The 21,675-nt window shown below is 34.7% G+C and overlaps 1 protein-coding gene across 1 annotated transcript in view; it reads left to right on the forward strand.

The window, feature by feature from the left end:
* The window catches only part of RASA2 (RAS p21 protein activator 2), a 44,061-nt gene extending 23,987 nt beyond the window's left edge, over positions 1–20,074 (forward strand). Inside the window, exons 7-24 of the mRNA XM_056498886.1 lie at positions 1,168–1,240; positions 2,498–2,574; positions 3,939–4,037; positions 6,087–6,243; positions 7,369–7,517; positions 8,826–8,940; positions 9,389–9,463; positions 10,154–10,277; positions 11,668–11,774; positions 12,793–12,879; positions 12,973–13,050; positions 13,511–13,584; positions 14,786–14,892; positions 15,178–15,260; positions 16,135–16,343; positions 16,998–17,101; positions 17,696–17,885; positions 18,710–20,074. Of these exons, the coding sequence (XP_056354861.1) occupies positions 1,168–1,240; positions 2,498–2,574; positions 3,939–4,037; positions 6,087–6,243; positions 7,369–7,517; positions 8,826–8,940; positions 9,389–9,463; positions 10,154–10,277; positions 11,668–11,774; positions 12,793–12,879; positions 12,973–13,050; positions 13,511–13,584; positions 14,786–14,892; positions 15,178–15,260; positions 16,135–16,343; positions 16,998–17,101; positions 17,696–17,885; positions 18,710–18,740 (1,939 nt within the window). The 3' untranslated portion in view covers positions 18,741–20,074. The remainder of the gene's footprint in view (positions 1–1,167; positions 1,241–2,497; positions 2,575–3,938; positions 4,038–6,086; positions 6,244–7,368; positions 7,518–8,825; positions 8,941–9,388; positions 9,464–10,153; positions 10,278–11,667; positions 11,775–12,792; positions 12,880–12,972; positions 13,051–13,510; positions 13,585–14,785; positions 14,893–15,177; positions 15,261–16,134; positions 16,344–16,997; positions 17,102–17,695; positions 17,886–18,709) is intronic.
* Positions 20,075–21,675: the final 1,601 nt, after the last annotated feature.

A 21,675-nucleotide genomic window follows, 5' to 3' on the forward strand; every position in this document is an offset into this window, starting at 1 on the left:
TGCTGAGGAATTGCCTTTGTGAGCACAGTGCTCGGATGTGTTGTACCAGACTTGTTGGCTTAAAGACTTTGGAAGGATTGTCCCTGAGTAAGCTCTGCATGGAGCATTTTTTATCTCCTTGGTAATAAATGATCACGTTTTTTAGGTTTGGCTTTGGGAGGGTTTTTTGTTTTGTTTGTTTGTTTGTGTTTTTCCTAAGAGGACTAGCTAGGCTCACCAGTCATACTTAGAAATCATGGGGCTGAATGGCAAAGGACGTAAATCAACACATTTTCTGTTGGAGTCCTGTGATATGGATAGAAGTGAGAGAATGTTGGTCCCACAGAATATATACCCTGCTAGTATGGGAGTATATGTGCAAATCTGACAGGAATTCCTGGTTAAGATTTTCCAATCTTATGCATGTGTGACTCATGTACCATGACTGGAATATTTATATGTCCAGTGCCTGAAAACAGGTAGTTGATACTTAGGGCAATTTTTTGTCTCCCTTGTCTGTTTTTCTCACATACTTTATATTTATTTCTTTTGAAAAGCCATTTTATACTACCACAGCCCTTTGCTAAATAAATAAATAAAACTGTATTCCTTTATAAAACTTGTAAAATAAAAAAAAAAATTACCAAAATCTACCCACAAGAAAGTGAGGGCAGTTGTTTTGTTTGACCCTGTGCTGCTTCATATCTAACATGAGCAGCAGTTGCTTTCAAAGAAAACCTTCAGTGTCTTGGATGTAAGCCTCTGTCTATAAAGAAGTAGTGAGTGTTTCACCAGCAAAAGAGGGTGGGAAAAACAAAAACTCCAGTTGAACAAGACAAGGAAAAGTGTGCTCATTACCTTTAGGCAGTGGTAAAGAAATTTAAATTTTAAATGCATTAGAAATTGTTGATGTATTTTAATTAATATATGTAAGTTTTACCTGTTTGTGAAATTAAATACAACCTTTGATTTGGATAAATGTACAGTTAGCTAGATACAGCATTTAAAATTCTAGCTCTTCATACTGTATTGTGTATTATTTTAAGATTTTCCTCATTGATCAAAGTGAATTCTAGACTAACAAAATAATGTTTTAACTTAAATGCATGGGTCCTTCTTGACAATAGAATGTTTTTATAATTGTGTGTTTAAGTTGTCTATGGTAAAAATTTTACCACATTGGAACAGGAATGACCAAAAGAAGACCAAAGTTAAGAAGAAAACAAGCAATCCACAGTTTAATGAAACATTTTATTTTGAGGTAACTTTTTGTGTGCTATTCTTTCCATTTATCTATTTTATGCAACCCTTCAGATGTTTTTAAACAAGCTGCATAGCAGTACCTAATGCACAAAACTCTCTTCAAGCAAATTGAAGAGCTTTAACTGGCCTGTCAAATGTAAGTGAATGATGTACTTAAATTTCTGTCTGCCAGACAATAGCATTCCCCTCCAATTGCTGTGTGAAAAATTACTTTCTCACAAGCACATATGTGAAGGTAATTCCCCATCTTGAATCACTTCATATCATCTGTTGCCATCTGGAATCCCGAGATAACTTTAACCTATCCCATGGACTTCTATTTAAATATTTTCAAGCTTGACTTAAAAAACTCAAACAACTTATTTATTTATTAAAGTAATATAGTGATTATACCCAAAAAAGTTTATTTTATTTAAAAAAGTTAACTTTGTTGTTATTTAGGAATTGATTTCAATTCTACATGAGTTATCTGACAATAAACAAATTATGAGTTTAAATTTTCATCTGATTTGTGTCAGTAATAAAGATTTGCATTTAAAGCATGCTGTATTGAGAGCTGGAAGGAGTACAACTCTTGCATGTGCCTCAAAGGTATTATAATTTAGTGTGTTATTGTGAATCCTGGTCCTGCTGTGGGACTTGAGGGAGAAATAAATTTGTACCTATTCATAGTTTCAATGCATGTGTGTGTGTCTCAGTTGACCTGCTCAAGAACACTGGGTGTGATTTCTTAGGAAGTCAGATATCAGGATAAAGATGTGATCCAAACCACTCTGGTGGTTTTTGACTTACGATTTATTGGAGTTAAATTGAGAATGCAGTCAGTCAAGAAATGATGAAAGTGTAGATGAGAAGTTACAGTTCTGTTGTAACTAGGGCAAGAAGAGTAAGCTTCTTATTTGTTGTTTCTTTAAACATTTCAGAATTGACTTCAATTCTTTCATGGGGCTCATGCTAAAGCAAAAGAAATTTTTGCCAGTTTCATGTCATACTACTTGTTTTTTCTAATAGATCTATACTGTAATTCCCTCATATATCAGTTAGCCTTCAGTAGGTTCCACCATGAATCCTTCTTGACCCATTTTTCTCCTGCTTTCTGGCAAAAGGCAGAAAAAAGCAGTTGTTTGTCAACTGACCTTTTTTCTTTGTATAAGGAGCAGTAACTATTAACCTATGGTAGAGGCAGGGAGGGTTTCTTTGATTTTTGATATTCATAAATACAGTAAGTGTGTTGATAGGAGGAATTTACTTGCAGGTAACCAGGTCCAGCAGTTACACCAAAAAGTCCCAGTTTCAGGTGGAAGAAGAAGATATTGAGAAATTAGAAGTCAGGTAAGTTACGTGGATTAGAAAGGAATATCTTAGAATTATTAATAAATCATAATATTTTATCATCAAGACAATAAATACCTGATTTATCTTAGTGTAGCTCCAGAGAATTACTGATCAGACTTGTAGAAAAGATGACATAGAAATTTTTATTTTTTTTAGTTGTATTTCTTACTGAAGATGAGTTTTTTTGTTTTGAAGTAGTGGTTGAGTGTATCTAGCAGCCTAAACTTACTTCATGTGCCTGTGAGTAAAGAGATATTAATACCTTCTATCAAATTATAATTATTTGGGCAGAATATTGGTAATAGAACTTCTACTGAAAGATACCAGCACACCTGATCCTTGTCTGTAGTTTCAAATATAGTTGGCTGGTTTAATAAAAAAAGAGGGAAAAGCCTCTTTTATGAGATTCTTGCAATCTCACTTTGCTTTTTAGAGGAACATTTGTGTTTCATCTTTTCCTTGCAAACACAAATACTCAAAGTATGTTCCCCTTTTCTGCTGTTTTACACTCAGAGCAGGTCTGTCTATATTTGTGCAATGTAGTTAGAGCTGCAGAGAACCCTATACTGAGCTTCTTTTCTTTATTGTGCTCCTGCACATACATGCACCAAATCTGCTGAATGACAGTCTTCAAGGCCACCGTGTGTTTCCTAATAGGCATCAGAAGAAAAATTTAGCACTTAATCCAAATAGCCATTACAGAACTAACTTGGTATGTGCATTTTTAGCTATTAGCTTCATTAATTAGAACTGTATATTTCATTGTAGATGCAAATATATTTAGAAAAATAGTCATGCCCCAACAAATCTAGTTGTCTTTTGTTTTTGTTTTTTTTTTTTTTGTTCTTAACAACTGCTGTCTGTCAGAAATGTCAGAGAGGTAAGAAGTACTAGAACAAACCCAGGGTGCATGTCTGGAACCTGATTCCGTTTGAGGTTGTAAGTGTACGAGCTGCTGCTTGGAAAAACAAGCGCATGTGGTGGTGTGGTATTGCAGTGTGCCAGATTCTAGCAGTTAGGTAGTTATTTAAATATATTGGTTAAAAAGTTCACTTGAATTACCTGAGAAGAAATGTACACAGTTTTGGGGGTGGAGATAGCGCAGAGCCCATACATTGTGCCAGTACCACTTTTATTTACTGATGCAAAGTCTGCAAGTCTTAACTTTCACTGTTTGTTTCCTTATCTGTTCTTTATGGGTTAATAAGCCACTTGTTTGAGTCTTGATTTATTTAGAATGGAGTGAGATTTCTAACATTTGCTGCCTGCATGCATGTGGATTAGTGCTGTAAGGCAGTTATTGTAAACTTGCTTATTTCTCTCTGGGAGAAAAGAAAATTAAGCTATGTTCTTGTTTTCAGGGTTGACCTATGGAATAATGGGAATCTGGTACAAGACATCTTTCTAGGAGAAATTAAAGTTCCTGTGAAGGTGTTAAGAAATGATTCCTTTCAAGCATGGTGAGAAATGGTGGTTCAGAAGTGAATTTGCTTTTGTCTTGCACGTTTTCCCTTGCAAAGGATATGTTTTATTCTACCTATTCATTAAACTATGTCTTCCTGTTCTAATCGAGGTAAAACATGTTTCTAGAGTTTCCCTGCTCAGTAGATTAACCTTCTCAGCAGGTATATTTAGCTCTGCTCTTCCCTCTCTGCACACAGTCACAGCATAGTTGGTGTGTTTGAGGGGGAAGTGTGGAGAGTGAAGGGAAGATGGACTGTGACTGTGGTTTGGTTGCTGAATTTCAGTGATCTGTGTGTGCTCTTCAGCCTAACCACAAACCTGGAGCTTCTCAGAATTGCATCACTTGTAATTAAATTCCTAAGTCAGATTTCCAGAATGATCGATGAAGAGTTTACTTGATCATTAAGTATGGCTTTTTTTTCTTCCTTGGGGAGGCTCCAGAAGTATCTTCTAGAACCAACCCAACATCACATCAGGGGAGCAGGCACAGGAGCTGGAAGGGGGTGGGGTATGAAAGGAGTTGAGGAAAGAAACACTTCTGTATGGGGCATCTCAGCACCCTCCCTTCTGATGTTTTTGGGAGCAGGAGCCCATCCCTTGCTCCTGTACTGTCCCAAATGTTTAGCAGCAGGAAGGGATGAGTGCAAGGGATTTGAGTGCCTCCAAGTGTGTTAAATATTCTGCTCTTAGTGAACCTTTCAGTACAGGAAAAAACATGGAAGAGGCGCTTTCATATCCACTCAGAATACACATGGGAAGGAAGTGTGTTAATAGAAAATAAATGTAACAGGTCTTGGCCAGGAACCATTGGCTCTGCTCCATGTACCCACCTCGGGCTCCAAGTGTCTTGGGTGTTGAACCGAGACTCTTGGTGCTTGAATGTGATCCTGCTGGAGTTTCTGTTCCTTACACAGTGGTGTATTGCAGACACAGGCTTGTTCTGCCAGTGTCTCATCAGCAGCTGTATGACCCTATTAACATAAAAACAATTTTGTGTTAACAACCTGCTGAGAGAAAGATTGTATCAGCATGCGCTCATTGCCAGTGAGCTGTGATTGTAGATTTTTGAATTGGCCTAACTCATGTCTAGTTCTCTTGAGAATGTCTGCTAATATGCTTTTTAGGCACACCTTGCATTGCACATCCTCATGTCCAAGTATGATCTGCTTATCAAAAACAGTTCTGTGATTAAAAATGACAAATATTTTATACTATTGCTAATTTGATTTTGAATGCAGCTGACATACAGCAGAGAAATTATCTCTACTACTAAATATTTGGAAAATAAGCCTAAGAATCATGTTGTTAAGGAGAACTTGTCCTGGTAAATCAGTTTTATTTTATGTTTGCATGCCTTCATGGCCACTGTATCTGATATAAAAAAAGAAGTCTGATCTCCTGGTTGTAGAAGTCCAAGTATATGTGATTGTAAAAGAATATTTGGATATGGGATTTGAGTTTGTTGGGGTGAGTGTTGAAGCTACTGTGACACCACTTGGAAGCTATTAACATATTTGTAGGGCTGCACCTCCTATTGGAATGCAGAGAAACTGCAGCCAATGAATTGTTTGATGTATTTTATATTAAAAGTAGGAAAAAAAATCTGCTTTTTCCCTGTATCTTGTTTGTCAAGAGTGGAGTCTGTTAATATTTTTTTTTTGGTTTCAGACAAGACCATTTAAATACTTCACACTACCTTTTCACCTGCAGTGTCGAACACTCTAAATATAACCTAGATGTAAAATGAGATGGCCCAGTGTAATTTCAAACTATTCTTGCTACCTACAAAAAGTATATCCTATTTTACTGTTTGCATAGATGTGAGAAAATAAATATAAGTTCCATTATGTGTTAAAGATGAAATAAAAGCTGCTCATTTTTTTACTTTTGTGTCTCAAGGGCGGGGTTTTGTGAATTTTTTGCAAGTTTTCAGATATAATGTATGTATACTGAAATAGTTAAATGTGATACTTTGCTTTATTATGGAATTAGTCAAAGGAATGAAATAGGTATCTAATATTTTATAATTGTCCTGTTGCTTACAGGTACTTACTTCAGCCAAGAGAAAATGGAAACAAGTCTTCTAAAACTGATGATTTGGGATCACTTCGATTAAATATCTGTTACACTGAAGACTGTGTACTTCCATCTGAATACTACACTTCTCTAAGGAACTTGCTGCTAAAATCTTCAGATGTTCAGGTTGAAAATTTCATTAAAGTAAAAACTAAAAACTGATTATGCTGTTGTGAGACAATATGAATTACTCATGTCTAGATGATTGATTTTGTCTCTTTGTGGTAATTACATCTGTCACACCCAGATGAACAGCTTCTAGAGCTTTTACTTCTGCTCCAAAGTACCAGGATTTTCTTCTTATTTTAGAAGAACCAATGGAGACATGGAAATAACCTGTGCTATGTGCTTGGAGAAGATCAAATACTTTCTTCTCATTGGTTGCTCTTTTCAACATTGTATTTTCCATTGGCCTTTCTTAGCGTCTTGGATTTAGAGGTTTTCCAGGGACATTGATTCATTATTGACACTGAAGGGCAGATAATTAAAAAAAGTGATCTACTTCAGAATTTATGTCTAATTCTATTTCTGAATTGGTCCTGCCTTCCCCAGAATGTTGATCAGCTGGATTTCTCACCAGGACATGGTGACAAAGAGGGAAGTGTGGTAGAAAGTTTGCATAACATTGGGACAGGAATGAAATTGTAGTAACCAGACTTTGTATTCTTAGGTCTTTAACAACTTTTCAGCAACTCAGTATTAATGAAGTACTGACAGAGGAGAAGAAAGATAGAAGAAGCAGATGTGACTAAAATTTTTGCTGGCCCATATTCAAATTCTGCTTCACTGGAATTCTGTAATAGCTGAGTTTATAGGTAGCAGCTGTCTTTTCTACTGAAATAATTGAGTTTTTCTATTGAAATTCCTAACAGTACAGTGGCAACAAACACTTTGTCCCTTGAGTGCAGTTTTAAGAGTCCTGTAAAGATACATGACATTATAGTAAAACAATTGTTTTCTGCCTCTAACTTGGGTTTGTGACAAAGCCATAGTTTAACCCCTTAAGGGAGAATGAGTAGGATGAGTAGCTTCTGAATTCCATTCTTAAATGTATTTATAGAGTAGATAAAATTAATTTTCAATTAAGTATCTCTGAAATTGAAGCTTTTAATTGCCATGTTACACAGCAAATATTGAAACTTTCTGTTAACAAACTATGTCTATAGTCTCATTAGATTTGATCTGTACTTTTTCAAATACACAAAGAACATTTAACTATTTTACTCAGATTTCATGCTCTGCTTCTCCCAGCCTATTTCTGCATCTGCTGCCTACATTCTGAGTGAAGTGTGTCGAGACAAGTACGATGCTGTGTTGCCTCTGGTACGGCTGTTGCTGCACCACCAGAAGCTTGTTCCCTTTGTTGCAGCAGTAGCAGAACTAGATCTGAAGGACACCCAGTATGTATTTCATGTTTATTGATCTCATGCTTCCTAAAATTAATCTTAGAGTTTCACAGGACTTCATGATCAACACTGATAAGGAAGTCCTTTGATTTTCTTTCTCTCACGTAAAAATGACTAAATATATTCATCTTTCAAAGCTAGTTTTTAAAAACATTCTTTAAAATCACTTTAAAGCTGGATGTCAAAGTTAAGGGTGCTAGGCAGTTTGGTAAAACTTTGTCTTAGATTACATAGTTTTTATTTTAAATGTCTTTATTTGGCCACTCTTCAATTTTATTGTGCATTGGATTGGAACTTGTAAACTGAGATGGAGCTTAATAGATGGAACATCTTTAAATTGTTGAAAATCTTATGCTATGTCCTTTAACATGTGGCTTACATGAGGCCTTCTCTTTTTCTGCAAAGATGCCATGTAATTAAGAATGTGGCCTGCATGCCTTGCAAGCAGGAAACATGGGAATTTTTCCAAGTAGCAGCATATGTTCTGTGAATTTACAGCTCTGTGGTTAGGAGAGAAATGAAGCAGCTGTTAGTAGCAACCACTGCAGTGCCAGGTCATGTCCAGTAGAGGTGTGGGAGGGATTTTGTCACCACAGGACAGTTCAGTTCAAAGCATTTCATCTTGATTTAAATAATGCAAGACAGCTTAACTGTGTAGAAAGAGGTGACTCATAGAAAATAATTTTCTAAACTGCATTTTAGTACACACATTCCATTGTAATTGAACTGTAACAAAGGGAGCTTAAACTAAATCTCTCAGATTAAAAAGATACACTTTGCACAGCTGGCTGTCAGTTTTCTTCAGCTGCTGTAATGAATAAAAAAGTAAACTTGGATTAAATATGTTTTGGCTTAAGTGTCTGGGTTTGTTGGTGTAGTGCAGCAGTGTGCTGCAGCTCCAGATTATTTTTCACCACAACTACTGGAGGAGGAATTGTATATTGCTGAGGTACAATTTTCATTATTTTGGAATTTTCTCCAGTTGTTCTTTCTCATGTTCCATGCTGTAACTTTTTTACTTTTTCCATACATAGCTTTAATTGTGTAAAATTTCTTAGGCTTTTTCTAATAGTTTATTTATGTTCCTGTGTTTGGTAATTGCTGTTATAATATTCTTGTTTATACTCTTTTTGTTACTGAGTGCTGTTGCAAGCTTGGTGTATACATTCTGGAATTCCTGATAGAAACATATGACAAATATTTTTTAATTAATTATTTAATAGTAAGATAGAGTATAAATTGAATTTTGTAACAGAACTTGTTTTTTCCCTATTCAAATGTATTTTCTGTATTTTCTTGCAGAGAAGCAAACACAATCTTCAGAGGCAACTCATTAGCAACTCGGTGTGTAGATGAAATGATGAAAATAGTGGGGAAGCACTACCTAAAGGTCACTTTGAAACCTGTTATTGATGAGGTAGGTTATCCTACTGAAATTTCTTTGGGGATGCTCAGCCCCCTGTGGTATCCTTGTCTGTTGGATAGGCATTCTTGTTTCAGTTCTGTGGTAGGAATCACTCAGAGGAATCCTAGAGGAAAAATTAATTGAGCAATAATTAATTGGTTAAGTTTAGTGGGAGGAGCTGTGGTTTGGTATTTACATTCCAGATACTTCAAAATAAACAGTCCCTGAAAATTGTTGCAGCCTCCAACACATTGCAGAATTTGCCCACGGGATGCTTCATGTAATCAATCCATGTGAAAAGGCACAAACACAAGGGAGGATGATCATTGCTTGTTGTTAAGGATGGTTAGGGCCTATTTACAATTTTATTCCTAAATCTAAGAATCTGGTTTTAAGTGGGTGCATTTCCATACTTTCTGTCTGAAAAATTGAACTTCTATAGTTTGTTTGTTTCTTTCAGATATGTGAGTCTCCTAAACCCTGTGAAATAGATCCCATCAAATTAAAAGAAGGGGATAACGTGGAAATTAATATGGTGAGTTTCCCAACTGGTCTCAAAATCTGAAAAAAAAAAAAAAAAAAAAAAAAAAAAGGCATTTTTAAAAGCAGCTCTTTGTAATGGAAAATGAGTAACTCATAGTAACAATATAACTCTGTTTTCAGAGTAAATAAAGAAAAAGCTGTATTTTCTTACCCCTCTTTATGAACACAGCAATGAAAAAGTCCAGTGGAAAATGGACAGATGAGAAGCTAAAGATGACAGTCATTCCTTTCAGTGTTTTGGGTGTTTTGATTTCTGATGTCCTGTACTCAGCATCTAGATTATGATGTATCTAATTAGAACTGCTCTAGCATTTTTCATTGAAGTTTTGCTGGCTGCTTCCCTCTTACCAGAGTATGCTGATGTTTAAGGCAGTAGTTGCTGCAATAAAGTTAACATTCACTTGATATACATGGGAAATGCTCCTTCCTTCTTGTCAAATTACAAAACCAGGTATTGATAGGTAGTTTATATTGCTAAACAATGCTTATATACTTTAAGTAAATATCATTAAACTACCTTTAATAGTAGTAATGCCATATAAACATTATAAGACTTTTAAAATATGCACTGTACTAAAATTCAATGTTGAATAGTCAGTGTTATGTTTGTGCCAAGAGAAAAAAAAAAAGAAGAAATGTGAATGTTCATGTTCTGAAAAAATACCTTTTTTCATAATTGCAGGAAAATCTCCGCTATTATGTGGACAAAGTGTTCCGTGAAATAGTGCGCTCGAGTATAAGTTGTCCTACCCTCATGTGTGATGTTTTTTATTCTTTGAGGCATCTGGCTGCCAAAAGATTTCCAAGTAAGTGTTCTCTAAAAACTTCTGAAAGTAGTGTTCAGACTGAAAACTTCTGCAGTTACCTTATGGGGATTGTTAAAATTCTTGTCTTGTCCAAAGCTGTGCCCTGAACATTGGCAGTCAGGCATTTGTTTTTCTGTCAGGCTGAAAGTTATAGTGAAACTTTGTGGTCAATCAAGAGGCATTTTTTGTTTTCTGGTACAAAAGTATATAGCAAGTCAGAAACTGCAAGACAGCAGGAAATGAGAAATCATCAAAAAAAAGTACAAGATGATAGAAGAAAAGCACAAGCAATACAGGAAGTGATTTATTTGAAAGATACTTAAAATTTGTCAGAGCTGTTTTGTTTATTGCTTCAAAAGAAACAAGATGTGAACTTGAAAATCAATTTGGCATTTGCATCTTTACATGAACTGTCACTCTGATGGCCAGCATATTCATAACTTCTGTGAAGTTAGCTTTAGTATTGCTGTAGCTGAATTAGTTATGGGTAGTTTTGAGGAGGGTGGCTAATAAAAATTATTTAATGGGTTTGTAAATATCACCAGTATTAGAATAGCTTTATTCCTTCAGAAAGTTTATAATATAGGAGTAATGTAGTGGGTCTGAAATACTCATAGTTCAGTCAACTAAAATCTGAAATGTCCTGTAATAAGCTAAGTAATAAGGTGAAGAATATATTCCTCATAATGTGGAACATTTCTCTGATTCATGTTTATCACTGAAACTGTGCCATAAATTGATCTAGTTTAGACAGTCCTTTCAGAAAAGCTGACTTACTAGATCAGATTGAAGTGGTCATTAGAGTAAGAATGTGATCTCACTGTATTTCCCAGTATAAAAGTAAATATACCCAAAATATTTAATGGGAAAAATCTCATTTGCATCATCAAAATTATATAATAGCATGGGTTTATGATGCAATTCAGAATTGCAATTATATTTGTTCCTATGTGTTGACTGTATTTGTCATGCAGAATTAATGTATTTGAGTTGTCAGTGAGTAGCTTTCCAGGTGAATAAATCCAATAGCCCCAGAGTTCAGAGGCAGCTGCTGCAGTGTTTTATCTCTGGGTGCAGCATCCAGCCAGACCTAATCAAATGTGTATGTGAATGCTTGCAATCATCTCATCCTTCCAGTGGAGATGGTGACCCATTTGTATGGGAATAGAAGTTCTTTTCAGATAAATAAGCAATAAACACTCCACTATAAAGAGAACATTTCTTACCATGACCACCTTTCTCATTTCATGCACTTCATTGATTTTTCTGTTCTATCTTAAAATATAAATGTCTCCTCTGATGTTATCTTTTTAAGGATTTTTATGTTAACTGTCTTCATGATTTCCTGTTAAGTTCAGTGCATGTTACATTTCATGGTTTTTCTCTGCAGATGACCCTCATGTACAGTATTCTGCAGTGAGCAGCTTTGTGTTTCTTCGTTTCTTTGCTGTAGCCGTAGTCTCACCTCATACTTTTCATTTACGACCTCACCATCCAGTAAGTCATGTGAAGCTTTGTTCTGTTTTATTCATACCGTCAGATCTTTGGTGTGGGAAGGCATAAGTTGCTTTCAGTAACTGGGAAATAAGATGACTAAATGTCTCTAGGTTCAGTTTTCAAAGGAAATAAGATATTTGCAATTCTTTAAGCACCAGATATTTCAGTCTTTATGGGATGTTCTCAAATGATGTGGAAGAGCTTTCAATATTAAAGATGCTGTGCTTTTTTTGGGAATGTGCTTCTTGGGTGAAATAGCAACATGACTGAGGGTCCTTTAAGGTATAGCCCTAAACTGCCTCGGTTCTTTCCACCAAGGAAGTTAAACATCCAGACACTTATTGCTATTTGAGTCTTAAGCTGTAGTATTATCCAGTAATAGGTTGGTGTATTTATCCTGGACTCCACTAGTTGCAATGGGTTGACAGATTTTCCATTTGCATTTGTCAAGTAGATACACATTACAAAAAATGTCAAAGACAGGAATATCAAGATTAAAAAACTCTTATTATTTTTCACATTAAATACAGAAAATGTATGAAATCTGCTGCTCCACATGTTATCATTATTACCTTATTTTATCTGCTTAGGTGTGTTGTGTCTTCAAAAGAAAAAGATATACTTAAATTAATTTCTTTGCCATTATCCAGTTTTTTGAGTAAAAAAAATTACAGAATTTTAACACTTGAGGGTTTAACATCTAAAAGGGACTAGTGAGGCCAGTTTTGGAGGCCTCAAACAGGATTCAAGGGTTTCAGATGCTTTATAGGTAAAAATATTTCCCAATACCAATATTAAATTCTAGTTGTAGTGACTAAAATATGAAACATTATGCAGTAGCTAATGAACTATATAATATTTCATATGGTTTTTTTTTTCTTTTGGGGCAAAGAAAAGGAATGAAGATGTACCAAATTTACTATATGGTGTAATAACTTTTTTGACATTTTAATTTTTTAAGCAGTTTTACCTGGAACTGTGAAAAAAATGTCTTCTAAATTTTGTTTTGTTGTTTTAGGATGCACAGACTTCTAGAACATTAACTCTTATATCAAAAGCCATCCAGACTTTGGGAAGCTGGGGAAGTTTGAACAAAACCAAACTTGTAAGGCTGTTAAAATTCTTTTTCCTTTCCAACATTCTGTTTATTGAAAGTTCATATGAAAGTTTATTTACATCAATATACTTTTACTTTCAGTCAAGTTTCAAGGAGACATTTATGTGTGAGTTTTTCAAAACATTTCAAGAAGACACATTTACTGAATCTGTTAAAAAGGTACCTTTCAACTGTATTTTTTTTATTGTTTATGTCTCTCTGATTAATCTTCATTATTAAGAGGTTGTGTTGATGTTCAGTTTTCCACTAGAGAGAAAAGGAAAAGTTGTGGTCTGTTTCAGACATAAAAAAAAACCCAAACCAAAAAACAAAATAACAAAACCAATACAGTCAAATACACAACAGTTACACATAGTAAGCTCATTTAGTGTAAAAAGTAAAGTGTACAGTTTTTGAAAGAGTTTTTATTGGCTCATTGGGAACTCATTACAGAAAACTTATGTGACTTCTGCACATCCCTTGTTACATTGTTCCAAGGCCCTGCCATATGTTTTCATCTGTTGCATTAAATAACTGTTCTGTTCAAGGAGAAACTGTACATTTTTATTTTCAAAATAGCTTTTGGGGATTTTGTTTCTGAATATTGTATATTTATATTCCCTGTGTTTTTTTCTTTAAGTTCCTGGATGATGTTTCCTCTACTGAGAGTAAAGAGCCCAGTGGTGTAAGCGAGCCAGTACATCTAAAAGAAGGGTGAATACATCTTGAATTTATGTTGTCCATACCAGAATTGACTTCAGTCTTTTTTTCATTAATGCCAGATTCAGATTAATGCTTATTAAAATTTATGATATACTGTAGAAATTACTATATTTGTAATTTAGACAATTCTTAGAGTGTAGAATTAGTTTAAAAGAACAGCTGCAAACTTTCATAACTCATCTTTTAAATACTTTAAAAAGTAATTAAAAGCAGCTGAACACCTATTAGATTGTCTGCTTTACTGTCACAGTTCAGTGTGTGCTCTGTGATGGTTTTTGAGAATTGTGAAAATGTATTTTAAAAGAACATTATTAACCTAGAATTTTTCTACCTCCTGTATAAGCCTAGCCAGCTTAATGTTCTGCCTTTAAAGTTAGATAGAAAACTACCCTGTAATTGAAATATTTAACATTTAATGATAAATGCTGTTATATAGATTGAAGTGAAAGTCACTCTTCCTAAGAAATGAACTGTCTTTTGCTTGATGTTGATTGAGAAAAGGTTGATTTGTACAACATTCATGGGGAAAAAATACTGTAATTTATTTGAGAAGCAGGTTTCTAAGAAGAAAATATTTTTCTGTGAAACAGGCATCCGAATTTCAAACAAGGAAGAAACATATCTCTTACTAAGATACTGAACAGAAATGAAGGAGGAGATTGTAGTGGATCAGCACTTGGTTATAGTAATAAATTGATGGCTGTTGTTTGAAACAAAAGAAAAAGTTAGCAATGAGTACACTTAGTATTCTAAATGCAGTTTGTCTGCCCTTGCTATTGAGCCATGTCCAATGTCATTTCATTGATACTCAGTTTCTGATCCAGGTAAGGCCAAGTACAATCACATGAAGAAAGTGGCAGGAAAGAGAGAGTCTTGTAGTTAGATACACCTTATTTCCTTTTGTGAAAATTTGGAATTCTTGATCTGAATAAGTTATCTATGCCCTCCAAATTTACTGCTGCAAGCACCGGTCTGGACTATGTGTTTTTCAAACTCCTTTCCTTTTTTTGGAACCCTGTACACAATCACCATATTGGGAAGTAATCTTGAGGATCTGTTGTGAATGAGTAGTAGGTTTTTTTTAATGTATAATGGAGTAGATTTTTATATGGCTACACGATGAACAATAGTTTATCTCAATAAATGGTTTTGAAGACTAATGGTTGCATTTCATTTGATTCTGTCTTTACAGAGAAATGTACAAAAGAGCTCAGGGAAGGACTCGGATTGGTAAAAAGAATTTCAAGAAGCGATGGTTCTGTCTAACAAGTAGAGAATTCACATACCACAAACAGCAAGGTAAATAATGTTTATTTTACAATTATTTTTATTTTTCAATATTGTCTACATGTTTGTAGCTTTTTTCTCCTTTTAAAAGTGCATAATTTTTTTATTTTCCTAAAATACCTACGATGTATTTTAATTACTTTTGCCTTGATTAACAGAGGCTTCTGTCTGATTCATGCCTATCTTTTCAATAATAAAAATGCATATTTTTAGAGCCTGAACTGCAATGTCAGTGCCCTGAAATTATAAAACAGTTCTAAAAGATTGCTTCACTCCTCTGTTTACAATTTTTTACAGATAAAGAACCAATTTTCACTATTCCAATCAAAAACATCCTTGCAGTGGAGAAACTTGATGAGAGCTCCTTCAACAAGAAAAATGTGGGTCAAAAGATAGTTTACATGTAATTCTTGATATGTTCTTTAAATAAAAGATTGTCATTAGCTTACACAGTTAATGAAACCCCATTACTAAATACTTCAGCAAAAAGTCTTTTATGGATCAGGAATAACAAGTTGTATGCAGTATCTCCGAGTACTCTCAACATGAAAATTAACCTGGAAATTTAGCTATCTGCACCAAGTTTTCTGACTTATTTTGACTTTGCCCCCTTTACCAAATTTCTGGAATGAAGGTTAAAGCTATACGACCTTATTACAAAGCACTTGAAATTATATTATGTACTACTAGAAATGTATTATTACCAAACTTGTATTTATTCATTTTGGTGAGAACTTCTTACAATCCCTTCATCAGCTAAGACAGTTGTCTGTGCTCATGGCCCCATTCTGGCCCTGAACACATTGGTTATTTCTGTTCTTATGTCAATCCAAACATCTGAAGCACTGGTAAAAGAATTGCTGTCACTAAGGCCAGTCATGGCTAAAGGAGAGACTTCTGGGAATCTTCTGTTGCTGTCAGGATATGAAGCATAAAGGTCATGCTTTGTGAAATCTGGGGTTGCACTTAAAGATGTGTGGATGAAGAGGATAGAAGATGCATCCTGTTCTAATTCATAAGGGTTTTTTCTTAGATGAGGAAGTAGTGTAGACAGAACACAGGGAGCTGATCTGGTGGGGCTTTTCTCCTCTGTGTAATTGAAAGAGATGGAAAGTCTGCTGTTCTCCCTGTCTCACTTTCTGTCTTAATTCGAGTTTGTGGAATTGCCTGAGCACTGAAATCTATTTTGGCATATTTGAAGTTGCTCAGTAACTGGATTTTTTTACTCAGCAGAATAATGTGTTTCTTCTACAGATGTTTCAAGTACTTCATGGGGAAAAGCCACTGTATATCCAAGCAAATAACTGTGTAGAAGCCAGTGAGTGGATAGAGGCTCTTTGCCGGGTAACAAGGTGCAACCAGAAGAGGCTGAGCTTTTACCACCCCTCTGCTTTCCTGAACGGGAACTGGCTGTGCTGCAAGGCCACGGCAGAGAGCACCGAGGGCTGCGCGCGCTGCACCGCGTGAGTCCGGGGCAACGGGGCAGTCACTCTCAGCTTGGGCACTGGGAAGCAAGGCTTTCCCTGTCCCCTTCAGCCAGTGATGCCACAAAAACGTGCCACAGTGGTAAGGCACCAAGTAATGGATTTCTGTTACTTTGTGTGCCACCCTGTGGAGGTAACCAGCTCAGCATGGAAATCACAAATATCCAATGGCTGAGATTTCTTCATGCCGACTAATAAATTAATTCAGATGCCAGGTTGAATGCAGAAATATGACACACCTAGATCATCTGTATGAAATAATTAAAATACTTCCTGCAGAAAGTTCAGCCTGAAAGTCTTCTCTCCTTAATCACTTTGTCTTGTTTTATACAACCACTATTTTATTTGAACTTCACATATTTTAAAAGAGTGCCCTAAGAAAGTCAGCTAAATAATCTTGGATGTAGATTCTGATGAATCATTTGGGTTTTGTAGGTATGTCAGAAAAAATTAATAATATCTTAAAAACTTATCCTTAACTGGGTAGGTTATATAAACTACATACTAAGTTTTGTGAAGCTATCTATGAGTGATAAACATATTAAAAGGCTATATATATTGAAAAAGAATTAGTTTTTACTTGCTTTCAAGAATTACTGATACTGATTGCCTGTCTCTTTGCTCACCTTTTAGAGATGTTCCTGCTGACACTCAAATTGAGATTGATGGAGACAGAGAGACAGAAAGAATTTACTCACTTTTCACTATCAACAGGTCTAAACTACAGAAGTTGGAAGGTACTCAAATGATAATTAAGATGAATTACACTGATATTCAGTTCTAATTCTCTAGGCCAAGAACATAATTTTGAACAATTAACTGAATTTAACGATTCACCTGAAAATAATAGAAAGCAGAGAGAGAGACTGAATTTTTATCTTCTCAGTGCCCTGGTGTCTGATGTTCTTCAGGCATTTCTTTAGAATAGATATCAGGAGTTGTTCTAATTGAATTTCTATATATGTAATATTTTATATAGTTTAAACAGAGAGGCTGCAACTGTAGATGATAGCTTTTCTGCCTTTGCTGTGCCTTTCCTGATTATGTGATAAAGTCTGTTAGATATAGTTTTGCTGCAAGAAAGCACTGAACTTCTCTTAATGTGGAGAGAGCTGGATGCTCAAGATGCTGAACACAGCTAGCAGAGAATAAGCTATAGAATTGTAAGTGCATTTATTTGATACTGCCTCCTGCTTTTATGTTAATCCATTTTATGTACAAGCCAGAGTAACTTTACATTTCAGAATTTTGGAGTTATCATTTGCACAGGAGTTAGATTTGTTTTTTAATTGCTGAAATTCTAAATTGGATGATTGTGGTTGTTTTCATAGAGGCTTGTGGAAGTATAGCAGTTTATCAAGGTCCTCGGAAAGAACCAGATGATTATTCTAACTTCACCATTGAAGATTCTGTAGCCACTTTTCATACACTCCAGCAGATAATAGATATAGTGGAAAAGCTGAATGAATCACATGAAAAATACCAGAAGAAGAGATCATCTAGTGCCAAATATGGTAGTGAGTAAGTATCTTATGTAACTTTGACATTGATAAATGTGTATTTAAAAAAAAAAAATCATGGAACAAGGCCAGAGAAAATGGAGGTAAAGGTAAAGTTAGACAAGATAGATGTAGAGAGAATAAGGTACATCTTTTGTAGTAGTGCAGCTTTTTACCAGTTATTGAAGATCCAAGTTCTTCTGGTGTAGATTCATCTGTTCCTGTTGAGATTCCTGAGTGGGTCCAGTGACTTGTTTCCTTGCAACATAACATTTGAACAGCACACACAATTTATCCATAACAGTGTGCCTAGCTTCTAATATATTGAATATATTTTCTAATATATTTTTTTCAACATTTTGGTAGTATAAAATTATATGAAACTGTCAAAATTTTACTGCAGAAACATATCTTTCAGGTAGTATAATTACTGTTTGTATTTCACTTGCCATACTCGATGAAAAATACTATTTCTTGTGAAGGTAAAAATAGTCTGTTCTTTGGAGTATGTTGTTGTTCCAGAGAGCATTCTTTAATTCTCTTCAGTCCTGGCTTATGCCTCTAGCAAGTTTTTAGATTTCTTCTTTGCATCAATAAGGATTGATTCACCAGGAAAAAAAGAAAAGTTCAAACCCTAATTTAGTCTGCATAGGGTTTGACCTTCTTTGTTCAGAAAAACTGACTGTGATTTAGAAATGAAAGTAAATGAGGTTTTTGCAAATCACTAAGTTTCACAATTAATGATAAAACTGTGTTTTGCTTGATAAATTACAATTGCATGATGAGAACTAAAAAGCAAATGTTAATATTAAAAGTATTTACACATAATATTTTGTTTTTTTGCAGAGAAAACCCAATTGTTGGAAAAGTTTCCTAACCAAAACAAACTGGCCCACTTGGATGAAAAAAGAAACTGGAAATGTTCTAGAGTGTTTTGGTTTTTTGTTTGTTTTCTTTTTTTAATTCATTCATTATATGCATTTTTGCAAAGTATTTAAGAATGAACATAAATTCTAGTTGTGTTGACAATCTATTTAATATTTAATAGAAAAACACCTTCTTGAAAATCTAGTCTTTAAGGTTTATTCTCATTTTGCTGAAGAACTTGAAGTTCCAGGTTCTTGAAGTAAAAAATGTGAATAAATCTGAATGTTGTTTTGCCATTGTTGTCTTATTGGAAAGAACTTTCTAGACAAATAAGCTTTTTTATGGAAGAAAATCCACACTGCATTTGTTGGTTGGATTAAATCTCAGTACATACACTGCAAACTTGCATGAGTTTACCATGAGTGCCTGCCCTGCTGATACGGATCTCAAAACAGAAATCCCAAGATCTTACGACGTGGAAAAGATCTGAAGCTTCACACTCAATACATTTGACTTATTTTTTTCCTTGTATTAGGTGTTGCCAAGACTTGATTTATCTACAGCTGAAGTTCTATAGAACCATGTAGTATGCTGCAAATAATCTGGACAGCAGACACCAGTGTTAGTTGTGTTATTAAGTACTAAAGAAGAAATCAGGGAACTTACGTTGTACCTCTTGTTTACATTTGGAGTAATATATGGAGTGACATTAGACCACTATCTATTTTCTTTAGCATTTTTTAAGGTACATGTTTTTTCCTTAATCTAAAAAGAAATGCAGGGTAGTAACATTCTTGTTAAATAGGTTTGCCAACAGATAGAAAAATTTAAGTGTGAACAGATCGTGGTTAAGTACTGATCAATTAACATCATCCCATGTATGATTTAATTTCTTGTTTTTATAAAAAGTAATAACTACGTCCAGCTCAACTTTTGACTACAAATCTAATAAATAATCTCTATTATAATCACTCAAAGCACTTTAGATATCTGGACTATCCCAGATTATTTTTAGATACTTTGTAGTATCTGCTTGTTATGATCAGTTGAATGATCAACATTGTTTTGTCTTTAAGCAATGCTTCAGTGAATATTTTTGTATCTTTAGTTACATGGATTCGTATTTGCCACTTAACACAATTTTAAACTGGCATTCCTGACTTCAGTGAGATTAATTTTTGCTCACTTCATCTGAGAAGTTAGTTTTCTGCTGAGAAAAAGTATATGTATATAACCAGGAAGAAGCAAAGGTATTACTGTGGCAACTTTGCTTCATCAGTATTAAATACAATGGTACTCCTTGGAATATTATTTTTAATAAAAGTTGTATGTGGTACTTTTATTTTTAAAGCGTTTTCTGTGGGGTCTTTTGTTGTTTTGCTGGGTGTTTTTTTAGTTCTGGTTCTGTTTTGTTTTTCCAATCACAATTTGGCCAAATTAAATAGGAATGTAAGTTTAGAAATCCACAATACCTAAAACAGTAAGCTGTTAAAATTACCACACATTCGTTATACTGTTGTAAGAAGGCTTTCTATAATGGAAGCAAGGTGACAGACAGGATTGAAATTTCTTTGGAATGAATGTAACTTGTTAAAATTAGTTTGGTTTAATACCAAGATATTTTAGAATATCTCGGATTCATTACTAGGATCTGCAACATCACAATCATTTAATCACCTCAGACGGTTTTGCCTTTTCATTTTTTACACATTTGATGTGCTCAACAGGACTTTTATTTGCCAACATTTAAAACTGAGGGAGAATGCAGCAATGCCAATAAATGTGTTTTGCCAAGGTAAAGGTCAAGATTAATTGCCATTAATCAAAAGCTGCCATTAAACAAAGCTGAATGTGGTTGAGTGTCAGAATTAGGTTCTGTTGTATATGAATTAACAGTGTGGCAAACCCTCTTCCTTGGAGCCATTTTCTCTGGTTTTCAAAGTCAAATTTATGAAAAATTGAGTAGTATACTCTTGCAATGTTGGGGTTTTATAATATGCACTTTTTTTTTTTTTTTTTTTTTTTTTCCCTTTGGTACTGGAATATTGAAAAAACCCCAGACAGCCATTGAATATTTGTGATCATTAAGATTTGATTTCTCATTTTATAATGTTTTAAAGTGCAGTAGATGTTCTAGAATTTAATTAGGTACAAGTAGGATGATTAATAATAAAAGTTGCCTTCATTTTGATTAGTCTAGAAAAGTGATGTTATTCAGTAATTAGTTCTGTTAGGATTGTAAAAGTTTTAATGTTATGATGATGTATTGTTGAATGTATTTTTATTTAAATTTTATTTTCTTATTAAGACATTAAAATGTTTTGTAACATTGCTTGAGAATAACTCAGAAATAAATTACAACAAACCTGAGAAGCTGTGTGTTTACTGCGAGGCCTGGCTCTTTAAAATGTTAGCATTTATCTGAATGAGGGGGTTTTTTTAATAACTTCTGTAAGGATTTCTGTGCATTATGTGTCATGAATGTTCATTCATTTCACTTGAAGAGTAAAGCACAATGCATTTAAGAATTGGAATTACTGCTGTTTCTCTGTCTTTGAGCTCATTCCTGGACTTTCATGCAGCTCATGCCCAATCATGTACATCTATAGGAATATCAGGATCCCCTTGCTATACTGAGCAGCAGTATGTTTGTGTGATTTCTTCCCATCCAGCAAGATCCAGTGCAAAAGCATGTACTTTATTCCACAAATACACCGTTTCCCTAATTCCTGTTGTGATTTCCTTTATATTTCTACATGCCTGCTACATGCTTTCACAGAAACTCTACCTATCAGCATTGGAATCTATTTTCCATTTTGGCAATTGCATCTGGCAGCTTCAGTTAACCCTTAGAAGCTGCTGCAGGTGGGTTTGTCACAGGTGGTGGGGTGCTCATACAGCGCTGTTCCCTGTGCTGTCCTCTTCCCTTGCAACCCCACCGTAGC

This window comes from Oenanthe melanoleuca, chromosome 9, assembly GCF_029582105.1.
Source record: "Oenanthe melanoleuca isolate GR-GAL-2019-014 chromosome 9, OMel1.0, whole genome shotgun sequence".
Taxonomy (NCBI): domain Eukaryota; kingdom Metazoa; phylum Chordata; class Aves; order Passeriformes; family Muscicapidae; genus Oenanthe; species Oenanthe melanoleuca.